The 17,153-nt window shown below is 38.9% G+C and overlaps 1 protein-coding gene across 2 annotated transcripts in view; it reads right to left on the reverse strand.

Moving 5' to 3' along the window:
* SRGAP3 (SLIT-ROBO Rho GTPase activating protein 3) overlaps nucleotides 1-17,153 on the reverse strand; it is a 211,044-nt gene that overhangs the window by 91,557 nt on the left and 102,334 nt on the right. For both annotated transcript variants that reach the window (XM_039365764.1, XM_039365763.1), the window contains exon 2: nucleotides 208-403. In XM_039365764.1, coding sequence (XP_039221698.1) covers nucleotides 208-403 — 196 coding nt within the window. The remainder of the gene's footprint in view (nucleotides 1-207; nucleotides 404-17,153) is intronic.

Consider the following 17,153-nt stretch of genomic DNA (forward strand, 5'->3'; position numbering starts at 1 on the left):
TAAATTTTATTTCTTTCACCCATCTATACACACATTCCTAAAATCTGAGGAGCTTCATCAATTGCTGTCAATTTCTTTTGTTCAATCTCCCATTTCCGTCCCCAGCAATATTATAAAAGAGTCTGTCATGTTGAGGTAACAGCCAAGGGCACATTCTTAAGCAATCCTCTGGAACAAGCAAAATCAGTAAATAGACTACATACTTACTTGAATTGATGGTGTTCTCTGGAGCTACGAATCTTGGAAGAAAATCTTTCTGCTAATTTTTCCAGATTCCTGGAATATTCCAGTTCAATCTCAGCCTTTCTACGGAAGAACTCCTGAAGATCTTGCAAAAGTTGCAATCGGGATTCAGACTGTTGTTCTAGGCATTTGAACTGCTCCACTAACTGGGTACGAATTTCTGCAACCACCAAACAGAGAACAAAAAGAATGTATGAATACCCAGGAATAGCACCGACATCGTATTTAATTTAGCTTATATTATGCCAAAAACAGAGCAAACCACATCAAGTCTGCAGGGTAGGAGCCATAGAAATACAGGTAGTCCTCATGATCACGATTGAGCCCAAAATTTCCCTTGCTAAGTTGTTAAGTGAGTTTTGCAACTTTTCTTTCCACAGTTGTTAAGTAAATCACTGCAGTTGATAAGTTAGTAACAGTGTTGTTAAGTGAATCTGGCTTCCCCATAGATTTTGCTTCTCAGAAGGTCCCAAAAGGTGATCACATGACCCTGGGACATTGCAACCATCAAAAATGTGCCGGTTGCCAAGCATCTGAAGAATTTTGATTACATGACCACAGAGATGTCACCGTTTTCAGTGCCTTTGTAACTTTAAACAGTCACTAAATGGATGGTTTTAAGTCGAAGACTACCTATATTGAGCATTCTCTGTACAAGAGCAATGATCTGTGATTATTCATTCTGTAAAAATAGCTGGTTTTGCTCAAACATTATGGAGTATATAAAGAAGAATCAGCGCGTTATATCAGCGGTCCCCAACCCCCAGTCTGTGGATCGGCACTGGGCCGCGGCATGCCAGAAACTGGTACGCGCAAACAAGCAAAGCCCCATCCACAGGATGCAGGCAGTACATGAAATCACACCCCCTCCAGTCTGTGGAAAAACCTCTCTCCATGGAACTAGTCCCTGGTGTCCAAAAGGCTGGGGACCTCTGTGTTATATGGAACAAAATACAAAGTGATAGCAAAACATCTTATAAATCTAAATAATCTGATTCTTATTGATTTACAGATCTCTTGTACTTATATCGTAATAGGTCAGGTAGTTAGACAGAGGAAATGATTTTGCCCTGCAGTTGTCCCATGGCTGCAAATTAAGTCTTCTCTCTGTTTCTCAGACTTGACCCTTTGTAGGCCTCTGGCTTACCTCCTCCTAGAGCAGTGGTTCTCAACCTTTCTAATGCCATGACCCCATAATACAGTTCCCCATGTTGTGATGACCCCCAACCACTTATACATCACCGGGTGCCAGGGGCGTGGCCAAAGAAAAGGTGGAAAAAATGGCGGACAGCCTTGTTTGGCGACCCCCGTGAAATGGTCGTTCGACCCCAAATGGGGTCCCGACCCACAGGTTGAGAACCACTGTCCTAGAGCCTTCTCCAAGGAATTTCTGAGTGCATAATCTTTATTACATGTTCATGCAGGACCTGTTACCTCTGACTGGTCCTTTTGCTTATCTACAGACTGGTCATCACAAGTGCAGGATCCTGATGTCTGTTTCAACAGGCTTTGCATAACATTTCTGTGAAACATGTCTTTCTCTTCTGAGAATGTTCCCTTTGTCACTGTTTTGACATTCATTTCCCATAATATGTGAGACAGGGCCTTGTTAACATTCCCTCCTACCAGTTTCCCAGCTTTCTTGGTATTCTTTGCCTGGCCTTGTTGATCATCTTGCCCTATCTGGATCTCATCCCTGGATTCAGCCTTCCTCTTGTTATTCGCTTCTGTCATTTCTGTGTGCTCTGTAGGATTTTCCCAGCCTCATTTCAACCCCTTTAAAATTTTATTCTCCACTCACACATTAAAGTGTCGACATTCAAATCAATGTTTTTCATTATAGCCAGTTGCAATATATGTAATAAAATACAAATGATAACATAAAATGTAATAGCCTTATACCAAAACATGTTTCCCGATATCCACACAAAAGCTGACCTCGCGCTTTCTCTTATATTGTGCATGCCCAGATGAGCATGAATGAGTAGAATACATAATTAAACAGACTGACTTCACATAAGTACATAAATACACAATTGGATTGACTTTAAAATATTAACGCTGAATAATTGAGGGACAATGTTCCCTTCCTACTCTGATAGGAAAAGAACAATTGGGCTAGGATTGAAGTACTGTATGTATAGTAGAATTAGATGGAGAAAGCATTTTCATTGCCTTGAAAAGCAGAATGAAGTGACAGAAAATCTCTCCTGAATGTGTGATATACTAAAACAACCTGCCCTACTTTCTCTTTTGATATAGAACAGGGGTGTCAAACTGCCTGCCTGCAGGCCAGTTGCACCATGCGGAGGCCACATCCACCCAAGCTTCAGCAATGCAAAAAAAGTTGCACGTGATGCGGCGAGGGTTACAAAATTAATAAAAGCCATGCAATCAAGCAATCTGTGTTCACAGGACTTCCAATATTTTTTTTACAATGCTATAATATAATTCACAGTCATTATCATGTCAAAGGAGAAAACAATAGAAAAACACTTTTCCAGAGGAAGAAATGGCACAAAGATGGCTCCACAAAAAAAGAAGGGTCAACAATCTTGGTGAAGAATAAAGAACCAGTGACTAGACAGTTTTTTAAACCTCTTTGGGAAAGGAGAGGACAGGAGATCACCCACAAGTTACTCCTTGCAAGGAGACCATAAAACTATGGTCTCCAGCAGATTTTGAGCACTGGAGGTGATGGAACAGCCATTTTGCTTGACATCTTTAAAAGGACACTAATTTCACATACTTCTTTTTCTAAACAGATTTGGAAATTACTTATTAACTATTTTTCAGTCATTAGAACCTTTGGATCAACAAATCTGAAAACACTGGGTGAATCTGCCTTCAATTCTTAATGAAAGAAAAATTTAATTACAAGCTTAAGTACCTAAAAAATGAAATAAATAGCAAAAAGCTAATGGAAACTTTGATTTTTAATTATAAAAAGTTATAAACAGGTTGGGAGTTCATATAAATTAAGAGTCTCTCTGTGAGGGAGGTGGGTTTCTAAAAGAGAGAAAGAGAATCTGAAAGAAGATTTTGGAATTGTTTATAAAGAATCCTTTCTATGGGAAAGTTGGCTTGCTTTGACTTTTTTTCTAAGACATAAAAATTGGACACTAGAGGGAACTACAGATTATTTATTTGATCAATTTATATAGCAACCCATATCCCAAGCAAGTTTATTTTTAACGAAAGGAGAAGAATACATAAATCTGGTTAACAGCTACAGAATTACACAAAATACTACAACATTGGAAATACTGAAATACTTTGAAAAATGGAATTGGAAATTAATATCAACTATGTCAATAGCGATGTTAGATTCTATGGATAGACTGTATCCAATTGATGTTTTAGAAGAAATGGCAGAAGAGGAATAAGTGTTATCTAACAAGACAGAGGAGCTGTGGCCAAAAGTGGATGACAGGCTACAAAAATGACATTAAAAAGTTGTTTTATTAGATATACAAAAGAAATTGGTTGACACTTTAAAAGTCAAAAACAATTACAAATAATAAACCAAGACAGGGATCTGAATAATTGTTTACATTAAATTTACCCAAGAGATTGGTAAAGTTTGGATAAATCTTGTGAGAAGAGATAAAAAAAAGAAATGAAAAGAAATCAAGTTTTAGGACATTATTTGAATAGACAAAAGATTAAGGCTCTCAGAAGTAAAAGGAAGGAATATTAAATTGGTTTCTTCGATTAAAGAAACCAATATATATTAAAATAGATATGTTGCCATTTTTGACAATCCTTAATGGAGTTTTGCTGACACGGACTAAAATGGCAATGCTTTATGGATATGTTTATATATAAGAGATTGGACACAGTTTGAAGAGATCATTGGTTGTTAATTAAAGTTATTAAAATTGTTTATACTTGTTGTGATGAAAGTTGGGAGTAACTTCTTTATTTCTTTTCTTTTTAATTGTACTATTCTTTCATTTCTTTGCATTCTCTATATGTTTTTCTTAGCCTGTCTGTCTGTCTGTCTATCTATTTCTTTCCTACAAAGTTACTGAGGGTAAAATGGGTGGAAGCTCATTAAAGACAGATCCAACCTGGAACTAGGGAGAAACTTCGTGACAGCAAGAACAATTAGCCAATGGAACAGTTTGTCTCCTAGAATTGTGCATGAAACATCATTGGAGGTTTTCAAAAAAAGATTGGGATGGTATAAGGTCTTCTGGAGGGAATTGAACTAGAAAACCTTCAAGGGCCCTTCCAGCCCTATGATTTTAGGATTCTTTTTTTAGTTTGCATTAGTCTTTATTATTGCAATTATTTATTTATGTATCAATCAAATTTATACAGCTGCTCATCTCACCAAAGCTCATCTCACTCTGGAAGAACAATATGAGCAATAATTAAAAACAAAAGTTGTACAATATATATGCAACCTTATTAATAAATATCATAAAAGTGAAAATACAAAGCCTAGGAGAGGGAGGATAAAAATGGTCACTTCAGCAATGGAGCCATCTGAGCAGGTCCCTGTCATCTGGAAACCCCAGGCCTGACAACATAGCCAAGACCTAAAGGGCTTTTCAGAATACCAAAAGAGGTGGACCTAGTCTAATTTCGGAGGGAAGAATAAGGTACACAAAGAAGGTACATCTTTTGGGACCTATCAATAAAGTTCCTTGACCAATGATGCCTACGCTGCCAGGATTAGTTGGTTCTATGCCATGAAGGACTTTAAAGATTAAAATCAGCAAACCTTCTATTGAACCTGGAAGCAAACGGGCAACAAATGCAAATTCATGGAGCAGAGTTATGACATGCACAACTCTAGGAATTCACATAGCTGCCTGCACTACTGTATTCTGTACCAAATGAAGTTTCCAGATACTGTATAATTTATAAATCAAATTATAATCTTTAATAAAATTATTTTTTAAAAAAAAGGGGGGAGAAGAACCTTGGTTTCAACTGCTCCCATTGTCTGTGAGCTGTCACTGAGGACAGAGCCTTTATTCTGCTTCACGGCAGAGTGTAAATAAAAGCTCTCTAATGCTTCTATGTAGAAGAGCCCCCCACCTCTGTGAAATGGCTACTCTGCCACTCATGGGTAGCAGATGTGGAAGAGATAAATTATGTAATTTGAAGACATTGTATGGAAAGCAATTTTCTATGTTTCCACTTAGAGCAAGGTGCTGGAGGGTAAGAAAACACTTTACAGGTCCAAGTCCTGAACGTTTCAGGACTCCTGCTTCAATTTTGCTTTTCATCAAATAAACATGCATCCTGCACAGACTGTGCTGGGCCTAGCAGCATCCCATGCTGATGTGCTAACTGTTTGCACGTTGTGTTAACAGCAACTAAACATTTATATCAATTTTATTGTTCATATTTTCCAGATCTCTATACTTTGACTCATGTTTAAAGGTTAACCTGAAATCGTCCAGAGACTCAATCTCAAGCTTAGGTTCCTATTCATGTAAGAGGCACAGTTTTAAGTCACTTCCAGGTTGAAAGGATTAGCTGGTGACATCACTGTCACCTGGGGGACGCCCGGGTGGGGGGTAATTCAGGTCCCCGTCAAGGAGCTGGAGCAAATGATGGGAGCTCAGCCTGCTGCGCAGAAGGGTCACGAACACAGGCTTGCACCCTAACCACATGAACCACCATGCTCCTTCAAGCTTTGGTGAACTGCGACTACCTCTTTTCCTACTTTCTCCCATCTTGTTTCTGCTCTATTCCCTCCCATACATTTAGAACCAAACATTTCAGGATACAATGTAGTAACATGCATCCAAGGCAGTTTTTCATAGGAGATAATGTTCTTTCACAGGCTGATGTGCATCAGGAACTAGCTGTATCTAATATTATCTTTCACTGTGCTACACCCTCTTTAGCAAATCAAGTCATCTTACATGATATATCATCTTGTGCATCAAGAGGAAGGAATTGCTTCCTTTGACATTTTTCTGTGGTTGCTCTGACACACCCGCAACTTCCCCTTTCTCAGCCCCCCTTCTAATCCTCTTACATGATGAGAAGAAGCTGCAAATCTCTTAACATGGGATTGATTGCTGGAAGACAAGCAAAGCCACAAAGGGGGAAATTAACCTTTGTTTCTACAAATAATTGGCATCTAACCACTATAGGAGCACTATATTCCTTTCCAATGTTGACGAAGGAAAAACCTGCTCACATATTTAAGCTGAACATTTGCAATGTTTAGATATTAATTCATTATTTTATAAATGAAGAGCAAGAAAGGGACTGTTCTGGCTTTTAGAAAGTTAGCCACTAGGTACACAAATGAAGAGATCTAGGTGGTAAGGAAAGAACAAACATAAATCCAGAGCAAAAAATATACTGATAGGATGCCTACTAGGGTTATTGCAGTTTGAAAAAATATCACTGGGCTTGCTTCATGGTGGATTTGTCTTTTGCTAACATCAAACTTTTGGGTTACTCTTTTGCTTATGTCAACCTACTCTACATTTACAAATATACAGAAAGTTTTTCAAACAGACCGGTCTGATTGTTTGCACCTTGGCATTTTGACTGCTATACTGCAGTTCTACTTTTTTGTAATCTCTTTTGCCTTGCAGCCCTCCAACTAGGGACATTAAGCAGGCTCAAGTGGCAAATGCGATACATTACAAATTCAGATTTCTTTTTTGCTGACAAGAGTTAAAGATTTAAGTGGGAGACTATTTCGGACTCATTTGCCTTCATCAGCTAGCCACACCCTTTATGGGATTCGAACCAGGGCAGTCTACATGCTAGGCAGTGTATTACAAGGCAAGGCAAAAGAGATTATAAAAAAGTAGAACTGCAGTATAGCAGTCAAAATGCCAAGGTGCAATCAATCAGACTGGTCTGTCTAAAAAACTTTCTGTATATACTCCCTTGACTCGGCTGACAAAGAGGGGAGGAGAGCCAGTGGCCTGGTGGTTAATACACTGCCTAGCATGTAGACTGCCCTGGTTCGAATCCCATAAAGGGTGTGGCTAGCTGATGAGGACAAATGAGTCCGAAATAGCTATACTAGTCTCCCACTTAAATCTTTAACTCTTGTCAGCAAAAAAGAAATCTGAATTTACAAAAATGTATACAAATATGAACTTAAATTTCCTGCCTGGTCTAGAAATTCTTGGAAATACTATCCAATATCATACCAAGTTGGACAAGATTGTCTTATATCAGCATATGAAATTACTTCATCTAGAGTTTACTGTTCTATTGTAACAAATGTCAGGCAAACATTTCATATCTGGCCTCATACATGACACATCAATCTGCTCAAAAAGTCAGATCTCCTTCTGAAATTAAGTAGGGACTAGGCAAAGATACTCAGTACTGGCAACATGCACAAGAAATATGTCTTAATCACCTCCCATTTGAATTATTGCAATAATCTATGTGAAGCTGCCCCTCCAGAGCACCTGGAAGCTACAGATGGCTCAGAATGCAATCCTGCAGGCACTTTTTGCATTTCTCTTTATGCCCATATAATACTACTACTCAGCATGATGCACTGGTGATTCAACGTGCTGGTCATGAGTTATAAAGCCCTAAGCCAGTGGTTCTCAACCTGTGGATCGGGACCCCATTTGGGGTCGAACGACCATTTCACGGGGGTCGCCAAACAACGCAGTCCACCATTTTTCCCCCTTTTCCTTAGCTGTACTACTCCTTTTTATTCTATTGGCTTTTGAAAGCCAATAGAATAGACTCTCTTGAATAGAGTCTAATTCTATTGGCTTTCAAAAGCCAATAGGAATTGTCCAGGCTGTCTCTGCCCTGCTGAACCCGCCAAAAGTCCCATTCTGCAAACGGTGCTGCAAGTTGTCTGCAGCGAAGGCGAGCTGTCTGGAAGTTTCCACCCCTCCCTGCTGAGCAACTACTAAAAATGTAAGTAAAAGAGGGCCAGGGGTGGAAGGTGGGAGGCCGGCGGATGCAGGGAGGGTTGCTGGTGTGCGTGGGGCCCGGCAGGTGCCTTACCTCCCTTGGGCTGGGCCAGCTGGTGGCCCAGCCGGTGGTTGGCCTGCACCATCTCTGCCGCTTGCCAGCTATGCCTCAGCCGGCGCAGGGGGCAGCATCACGCATGCATGGCACTCCCGGGCAGGGAAAGTCCTTGACTTACGACCGGTTGGGTAGTCCTTGACTTACGATCGGTTGGGGGTCGCGGCATTAAAAAGGTTGAGAACCACTGCCCTAAGCCAAGGTGGCACAGTGGTTAGAATGCAGTATTGCAGGCTAATTCTACCAATTGACAGCAGTTTGATCCTGATCGGCTCAAGGTTGACTCAGCCTTCCATCCTTCCAAGGTTGGTAAAATGAGGATCCAAATTGTTAGGGGCAATAGGATGACTCTGTAAACCACTTAGAGAGAGCAGCAAAGTACTATGAAGTGGTATGTAAGTCTAAGTGCTATTGCTATTTGTTAGACCACCTCAAGTAAAGGGTGGCTAATACTTCAAAGGAACACATTCCATCACTTAGTTGCAAATCCTCTTGGGGATCCATTTGATAGTTGTAATGAGTTCAGATCATAGGCTGTTCTTGGAAAAGGTGCATACCAAAGAAATCCATAAGAAAATATACAAGCAAATGCATTACAGTTAATATGCTGAAATTAGTAGCCTGCATCTCAAATCAATATGTTGAATTTCATCAGCCCTATTCACTCTATTTTTTAATTGCTACTAATAAAAGTTCTATAAATAATGCATTTGTTGTTAAAAATCTAGCATGCTAACATTCCTCCCTTTGCCCCTCAATACTGCAGATCAGTGGTATCCATCAGGTGTGTGTCAATTATAAATTAAAAAGAACAGATAAAAATATGATTTAACCAAATATTATAAAACTGATCTTATAATTCAAGGATAAATGTTTTTATTAAATTGCCCCTTTAATAAATGTTCTTATTCAATTAGTTTTACTGATTCAATAATTTCATATCATTATATATCATCAATGCATGTAATTGGAGAAAATCTCCCATAAACTCAGTAAGTCTGATTTATGAAAATTCACTTATTTACTTTATTTCTACTTTGCTACAATCCAGAGACTTTCAGTAGCTTATATAGGTTATAAAAACCAAGTGAAATATCTATTGCACAACACCATAAAAACAGTTGTGCAATATTAACCAAAATCAACCACAATGAAAACAGAATATGGCATGATAAAATAAGTAAAAGACTCTCTGGAGCAGTTTTATCTTTAAAAGCTTCTGAAACATGAACACAGATGGGGGTGAACCTGATCTCTACCAGGAAACCATTGCACAGTGTTGAGACTGTCACAGAAAAGCAGTGACTCCTCATTTCAGCCCCCCTGCGATTGGTACCTGTTTCCCTCTGTTGAACTAATTGTCCAGGTCAGCACTTGTTGGAGTTGCAATCCTCATGGTAAGCCATAAAGAGTTTTAGAGATTAACATCAGAACCTTAAATTGTACCAAGAAACCAACCCGCAACCAATGATATACTGAGTCTTAAGCAACTTGACACCATCAGATCATCTTTGCCCTTATTCCTTGTTCTTATTGTGATCATCAGGGACTATTGCACCAAGAGCTGCTGAATGTTTTTAGGAAGGGCTCTCCAGCAGGCCTTCTGTTGAGTTAAGGGAGATGACTTTGACAGAGATACTCAAACCCATTGCCAAGGCAACAACGGATAAAACAATTTTGTTAAGCCAGCAATGTCCAGACAACATTTGGAAGTGGCTAATGCAGACTCCTCCCTAATTCACGGAGGAGGAGGAGGAGGAGGAGGAGGAGGAGGAGGAGGAGGAGGAGGAGGAGGAGGAGATATAGCACAGACTGGTAAGCTTTTATAGCCAATCTCAACCGATGTCGTTTTAATATTTCTATGAAGTTCATTTCTTGGTCTGATTTAACGGATCTGATACTTCCTCTGTGGGGGCACCTGCAGTCCAGAACACTCTTTCCTTGAATGTTCCTTGAACATTCACCTTTTCACCCATCCTTTGTAGAAGTATTGGAAGAATGCTTTATTTTTTCTTTGCCTTACTTTGTAATGAACATGTTTTACTGATTTTTGTGTAAATGTACTATAACTATGCATAGAAAAGACTACAGGAAAAATAATCTCATTATAGTATTTATTAGTGTAAATACTGCTGAATAGATCGAAAAGCAGATAGTCATTTGCCAGGTCAAAGCTTCAGTATGAAAATTGGCACTAGTCATACAGGGTCCCCTCAACTGTATCTTCATGGTTGAGTGTGCCAAGACACCCCTCTCCTTTCCCTCCCTTTCCTCTAGAGTTTTGCCTTCCCTTGTGTCAGAGTTACCTGCTAATGAGAAACATGCATCAATCAAGATGGTTTAAAAAGAAAATGTGGGCCTGCTATGACTACCCCATCACCATTCCTTATTTACATAATTCCACTTTGGAACAGATTTACCTCTATCTTGTGTTCCTTTCCTTTACCTCACTTCACTCTCAGGAGTCTGTGGTAATTTATGAACAGTCCAAAGACCTGAATTGATTACCTTGTGTTAAGGAAAGTTATTAACAAGGAATATTGGGCATTTGGAAATATGTCCCTTGTCCTTTTCGGACTCCTAATTCTGGACCTCATGACTTGTAAAGCTATCAGGGCTTAGATACGGCTAAACATTTTAGAGCCCACAGAAAGAGAAAGGTAGTAGCAGCAATGGATGCTAGTTAATGATTAGACAGCTATGAATACAGTGATAAAATTAAAGAGGTGCTCTTGGAGAAACTATATGATAATAGTTAACGAAATATGATATAAGCCCAGGGCAGAAAGAAAATATTAGAAAGAAAGTCAAATTCTAACTTAACTCTCTTGAATATAAGAGGGAAGGAGGGAAAACATGCTTAAGCTTCTGGGATTCTGTTATCCAGCCAGTCTCAGCCACATAAGAGTTCCAGTATTTTTTATGGATACTCTCCCCTGATCTGGTCTGCCTCAAAGGGCTGACATAGGGCAACATCCAGAAGTACACTGGCTACCTGACTAAGCTGCCCACACAAACCTGCAAAACTCCATAGATATAGGTATACAATGAGTAGCTGTTGTGTGAATTTGAAGTGGGAAAAACTACTTTTAATCTAAAATTCCAATTGAAGGCAAGAGAAGGCTGATTAAAACCTGGAGGGAGATCTAGATAAAAACAGATCTGGTGATCAAATGGAAACGCTTGAATTGATGGGGCATTCTTTCTGAGACTACTTTAAACTGTAAGTAGAGCTCGGGTTTTGCTTAACCAAAATGCCATCTGAGGATGAGAACAGCATATGATGCAGAGGGCAGGGCAGGAAAAGAGAACCCTAAATTTGCAGATTTTTTTTTTTTTAAATGATGGAGGAAAAATTTTAAGGAGAGGAACCCAAAAAAGCTGAATGCTGGAAATCAAACACAGCTGAATGCAGTGATCATGAAATGTCAATAAATCATGGAGGAAGAGTACAAACCTAAACAGCAGCATTATACATAGCAACCATTTAATGCAAATCCCACTCCCTTTTTCTTAACTTGCAAACTTCCACATACAGTTGTGTGTTTGGCATCCTGTGATTCATCTGACAATCACTCCTTGTTTTTCTGCCAGCAGCCAGCTGAAAAATGATAGGGGAAGTTACCATATTTCCCCTCCAAAAATCCAGCAGGATCCGATTTGTTGAAAAAGCTTTGAAAAATAATATCCACTTCCAAGCATAGCAACTCTTTTGAAAGATCTGACTTTAACCAACAGAGTAAAAAACTGAGGATTGCTAACAGCCCTTTTCCTCTAACTTTGCAATTCAGCTTTTATCTCCAAAGCTCCCTAATGTATTTGGGCATTTGAAATGACATGATTTCCAAGAGATTTCCCCTTGAAAATATCCAGTTTTTAATAATCATCATAGATGCAGTAATGCATCTACCACTTTATATAAAACTAGGCCAATGAAAAGGTAAAACAAGAACGGGTTGCAGAGTAGGTCATCCAAGGGGTATAAAAACAACAATATAATATCTTTTTCTTCAAGTGCTCAGTAATTCAAGTCCTTTTTTAGCAGTGACTTCTAAACTGCAAGTGAGAAAAGATCAGCATTTTGAAGAATGTAGCCATTAAAAGGCAGTGAAGGGAGGCAGAACTGGCAGTTTCCATCCAAGCTTCTCTGGAAGCAATCAAAGAATTTCTGCTAAGCCCAGCTTATGGGTTCATTTCCAGATATATTACACAGACAACGTTAATACAAAGGAAGCTGTTTTCTTCCAAGTGAGGGGCGAAATGTTAACTTAGGAAAAGCCCACGGTATGTGAGTCATAATGTAAAAAGGAATGATAGATCAATGGACACGGTTAGTTGCAGTCAGAAGCTGTAACTTAGAGGGAAGATAACACTATCATTGGCTACTAGTTAGAATAGATTTCAAAGGGAGTTAGAAATGCTAATGTTAATAGCAATGCTAGCCCGGCCTTAGGCATGAAAGCCAGCTGGGTGACCTTGGGCCAGTCACTCTCTCTCAGCCCAAATCATCTCACAAGGGTGGTGCTGTGGGGAAAATAAAAGGAGAAAGGAATATTATGTTTGTTTATTGCCTTGAGTTACTTATAAAGTAATAAAGGTGGAATAAAAATCTAATACATAAATAAATAATAAGCCGTTGCAGAGAACAACAGGCAGGAGCAAATGGCATTCTGTCTGAAGGAGCTTCCTAAGAAGCATTTCATGGCCAAAGTGGGTTGTGAACTAAACAGACTTCTGCTATGATCCAGCATTGTTGTTGTTGTTGTTAACTGCGAAGTCGTGTCCGATCCATCGCGACCCCATGGACAACGTTCCTCCAGGTCTTCCTGTCTTCTACCATCTTCTGGAGTCCATTTAAGTTCACACCTACTGCTTCAGTGACTCCCTTCTTCTATTGCCCTCAATCTTTCCCAGCATTAGGCCCTTCTCCAGTGAGTCCTTCCTTCTCATTAGGTGGCCAAAGTATTTGAGTTTCAACTTCAGGATCTGGCCTTCTAAAGAGCAGTCGGGGTTGATCTCTTCTAGGAGTGAATGCCTTGAACGCCTTGCAGTCCAAGGGACTCGCAGGAGTCTTCTCCAGCACCATAGTTCAAAGGCCTCAATTCTTTGGCACTCAGCCTTTCTTATGGTCCAACTTTCACAGCCATACATTGCAACTGGGAAAACCATGGCCTGGACTATACGCACTTTTGTTGGCAGGGTGATGTCTCTGCTTTTTAGTATGCTGTCTAGATTTGCCATACCTTTCCTCCCCAGGAGCAAGCGTCTTTTAATTTCTTGGCTGCAGTCCCCATCTGAGGTGATCTTGGAGCCCAGAAAAATAAAATCTGTCACTACCTCCATTTCTTCCCCATCTATTTGCCAGGAATTGAGAGGGCCGGATGCCATGATTTTGGTTTTCTTAATGTTGAGTTTCAAGCCAACTTTTGCACTCTCCTTCTTTACCCGCATCAAGAGGCTCTTTAGTTCCTCTTCACTTTCTGCCATTAGAGTGGTATCATCTGCATATCTTAGGTTGTTGATATTTCTCCTGGCAATCTTAATTCCAACTTTTGATTCATCTAGCCCTGCCTACTAATTACTATATTCTCATCTTTTTTAAAAAACAACAACTACAATGCAGAGAACTCTTTCTTCCAGAGCAAAATCACTCTCTGGCTGGAGAAGCAGCTTATTTCCTCTTTCTCCTCCAGACTGGCTTGCAAGTCTCTAGGCAATTGCAGACAAAAGCAGATCCTCTCCATATAAAGCGCACACAATTTTACTGTTGAAACAACAAGTACTGTCTCTGTCCCCTAACACTATGTAGGGCACTGCAGCAAGGAGGTGCCAGTTCGGAATCCAAAAGGAACTCAGCTTGTGAGCACATATAAATGCAGGGAGACAATGAGGAAGCCAATAGAGTCACAGGGCTGTTCACACAGAAGAAGAAAGAGGAAACCAAGCCAGCCAGGACTGAGCACAAAAGATTCAAACTACCCTAGCAAACTATTTGGCAGCCTGAGGGGGAAGGGAGGTTGGAGATACCTCTGATTTAAACATTACATATTTTTAGATCAGTAAACAAAAAGGCAACAAAAGCAACCATATGCGACTGTTTCAAGTGGACATTTGAGCCATGAAATTCTTTGCTTGATTTGAGCCACCTTCTCTCAACTTAACTCACTGCACAAAGTTGTGAGAGCTAAAGTGGAGAGGACAGTATTCAGTGCACTACTACTGTACGAGCTCTGGAGGAAAGCTGGTATTTAAATGTAACCAATTGTGAAAAACTATGGAAGTCCACACACTGTAATTTTAAATGGTAACTTTACTGAGAATAATTTACACCTCCTAATTTGGAAACAGTTTTTTTTTTAAAAAAAAAAAAAAAACTAAGCCACTTTAAATATTTTATAGTATAATTTCTCTCTTTCCTGGCAATGCAAAGTAGTTCTGAGAAAAAGCTGTAGTTCCAAATATATATAGGTTGCAAGATACCACATTAAGAAAAAAATTATCTCTGAATACACTTTCAGAGATAATTATTATTCAGCACTCCAAAGTAGATGTTAGCTCCTAGAGAAATGATAGTCATCTTTGAACCAATTCAGATTTGCACATTTTCATATAGAAGTCATTGGTTTTTAATTTACATTTGTGTCACCTTCATGTAAATAAGCATCTTCCTTACTCAGTAGTCACTTCTACGGGGAAGAAAATGTGACAATGGATTGTCCCATATTTAGCACCAAATTAAAAAATGCAGATGGGAAAATATGTTTGCACAAAGGAAAAGGCACCTGAATTAATAAAAATGTTGAGATTCAGTGTGCAAACACACCATAGTTATGAATATAAAGGAAAAGGCACCTAAATTAATAAAAATGTTGAGATTTAGTGTGCAAACACACCATAGTTATGAATATAAATTGTAACCTAGGACATTGTGAGATTTATGTGGAACTAAGATACATGGTTAACTATCCTTCCTCTCTATCAGAAGTAAGCTTCAGTTTGTTTGTTTGTTTGTTGTTTGCTTGTTTGTTCAAAAATTAAAACAATAGAGCAATATTTCTCAACCTTGGCAATTTTAAGGTGCTTAGACTCCAACTCCAGCTGGTTGGGGAATTCTGGGAGTTAAAGTCTAAGCTTCTTGAAGTTGCCATATTAATGAAACATATGGAATTCTTATTTGCAATTTAGAAATCAAAACCACAGAGAATCACACACACACACACACACACACACACACATTGTTAATGTCTAATTTAGGAAATCATCAGTTCTAATCATAGACATTAAATTGGAGGTGACAAAAACAGTCTTCAACAAACAACATATATGAATACTGCAAATTGTGTATATGCAGCATGTTCATTTCAAAGGCTGTACAAACTACTTTTGACAGCAATTAACCACCCTGGATATCACTGGAGTAACAGTTGCAATACTAATATTAAATTATCACAAATAATTATTTTTTAAAATCACTATAATCTACACTATTCAAGCAACTAATGGAACAGATCAAGTGTCCTACTGCCTATCCTCCACTTAAATATTTCACATCGAACTGTGGATCAAAAAGATCAATTAGTCCACTCCTCCAGAAAACACATCAAGCCACTATTGAGATATGGCTGCCCAATCTTTTTTTCAGAAAGCTCCAAAGATAGGGAACCCAACCCCCATTTCCACTTTTATGTCTACTTAGCCTGGTTGAAAAAGGAAATGCTCCCATTATTCGCTAAATATATGCGAGTAATTTTACACAAAGAAAATAAGTTTATAAAGTTCCTAAATAAGCACATATATTCCAGTACTGTGTGGGTCCTCTTTTTAGAAAGAGAACAAAAACCTCAGCAGATGTTCCTAGAAATTATCCACTTGTCCAAGAATTAGAAAAATGGATAGAGGATGAGCTCCCTGTTCAATAAATGCTTGAAGGATATAATCCAAAACAAATATATTACAATGTTTTTAGAAAGATAAATGCTGATTAACCTATGCTATAAAAGGTAATTTGATTGGTCTCTTGTCCTAAAAGAAGCCTTCCCTAATATAGAGAATTTCAGGCTTGCCCTTCCTTAGCTGGTAATTTCAAAATGGGGAAGGTATCAAGCAAATATTTTCTTGCCTACAAGTCTGAGGATAAAATAAAGGAATTGTAAAATAGAATTCCAATTACTCATGTAAAGAGAAAAATGAACTTATTGCTCAAAAATGTCTAAAAAGGCAACATCTATTTCCCCAACAAGGTTTCCTCTCTGTTACTATATTCTCATGAAGAGTTTTAAGCTTTCTGGGGAGGGGGGAAATATAGGCCTGCCACTGAATCTCCATATCCATGGAAGTGTCTCAAATACCCAGGTAATAAAGTATTTTAGATTATTGTTTCAACTTATTTCATGTTCAATTAATTCAGCTTGCTCTATGCCCTCCTGAGAAGATCTGTGTTGTGAAAAGGGCAGCTGTTCTTGGCATAGACAGACAAAAGAAGGGGGTTTCTCTAGCAACCAGGATCAGATGAAAGCTTTCTGAATCTCCTCCCTTCTCTGGTTTCTTTTCAGTGTACTGGTATCCATACAACTCCCACAGAGACTTAGTCTCAAATACTCAAGAATCTGTGGGTTTTTCAAAAGGGGGCTAGGCAGACAGAGAATGAATCAATTAAATGTGCATTGCGCTTCTCCAGTTTCCTGATCTTTTCAGTAGCTTTAGAAGCAGATGGCCCAGAAACTGACAATTATTCACTTATTGTAACTTCCCTACCAAAAGCAGAAGCAAAAATATCTATCCTGGGAAGTTCAAGTAAAAAAACAGATTGTTTCCCACTAGTTCTCTCTTTCATTCAATGACCACAAGATATTCAAAACACAGTATTTTAAGTCCTTTCAGCTCTGGGGCATTTGCTATTTCTCAGCTCAACTTATTTC

Source organism: Crotalus tigris, unplaced genomic scaffold, assembly GCF_016545835.1.
Source record: "Crotalus tigris isolate CLP2741 ecotype Arizona unplaced genomic scaffold, ASM1654583v1 scf7180000020183.615534, whole genome shotgun sequence".
Classification (NCBI taxonomy): Eukaryota; Metazoa; Chordata; class Lepidosauria; order Squamata; family Viperidae; genus Crotalus; species Crotalus tigris.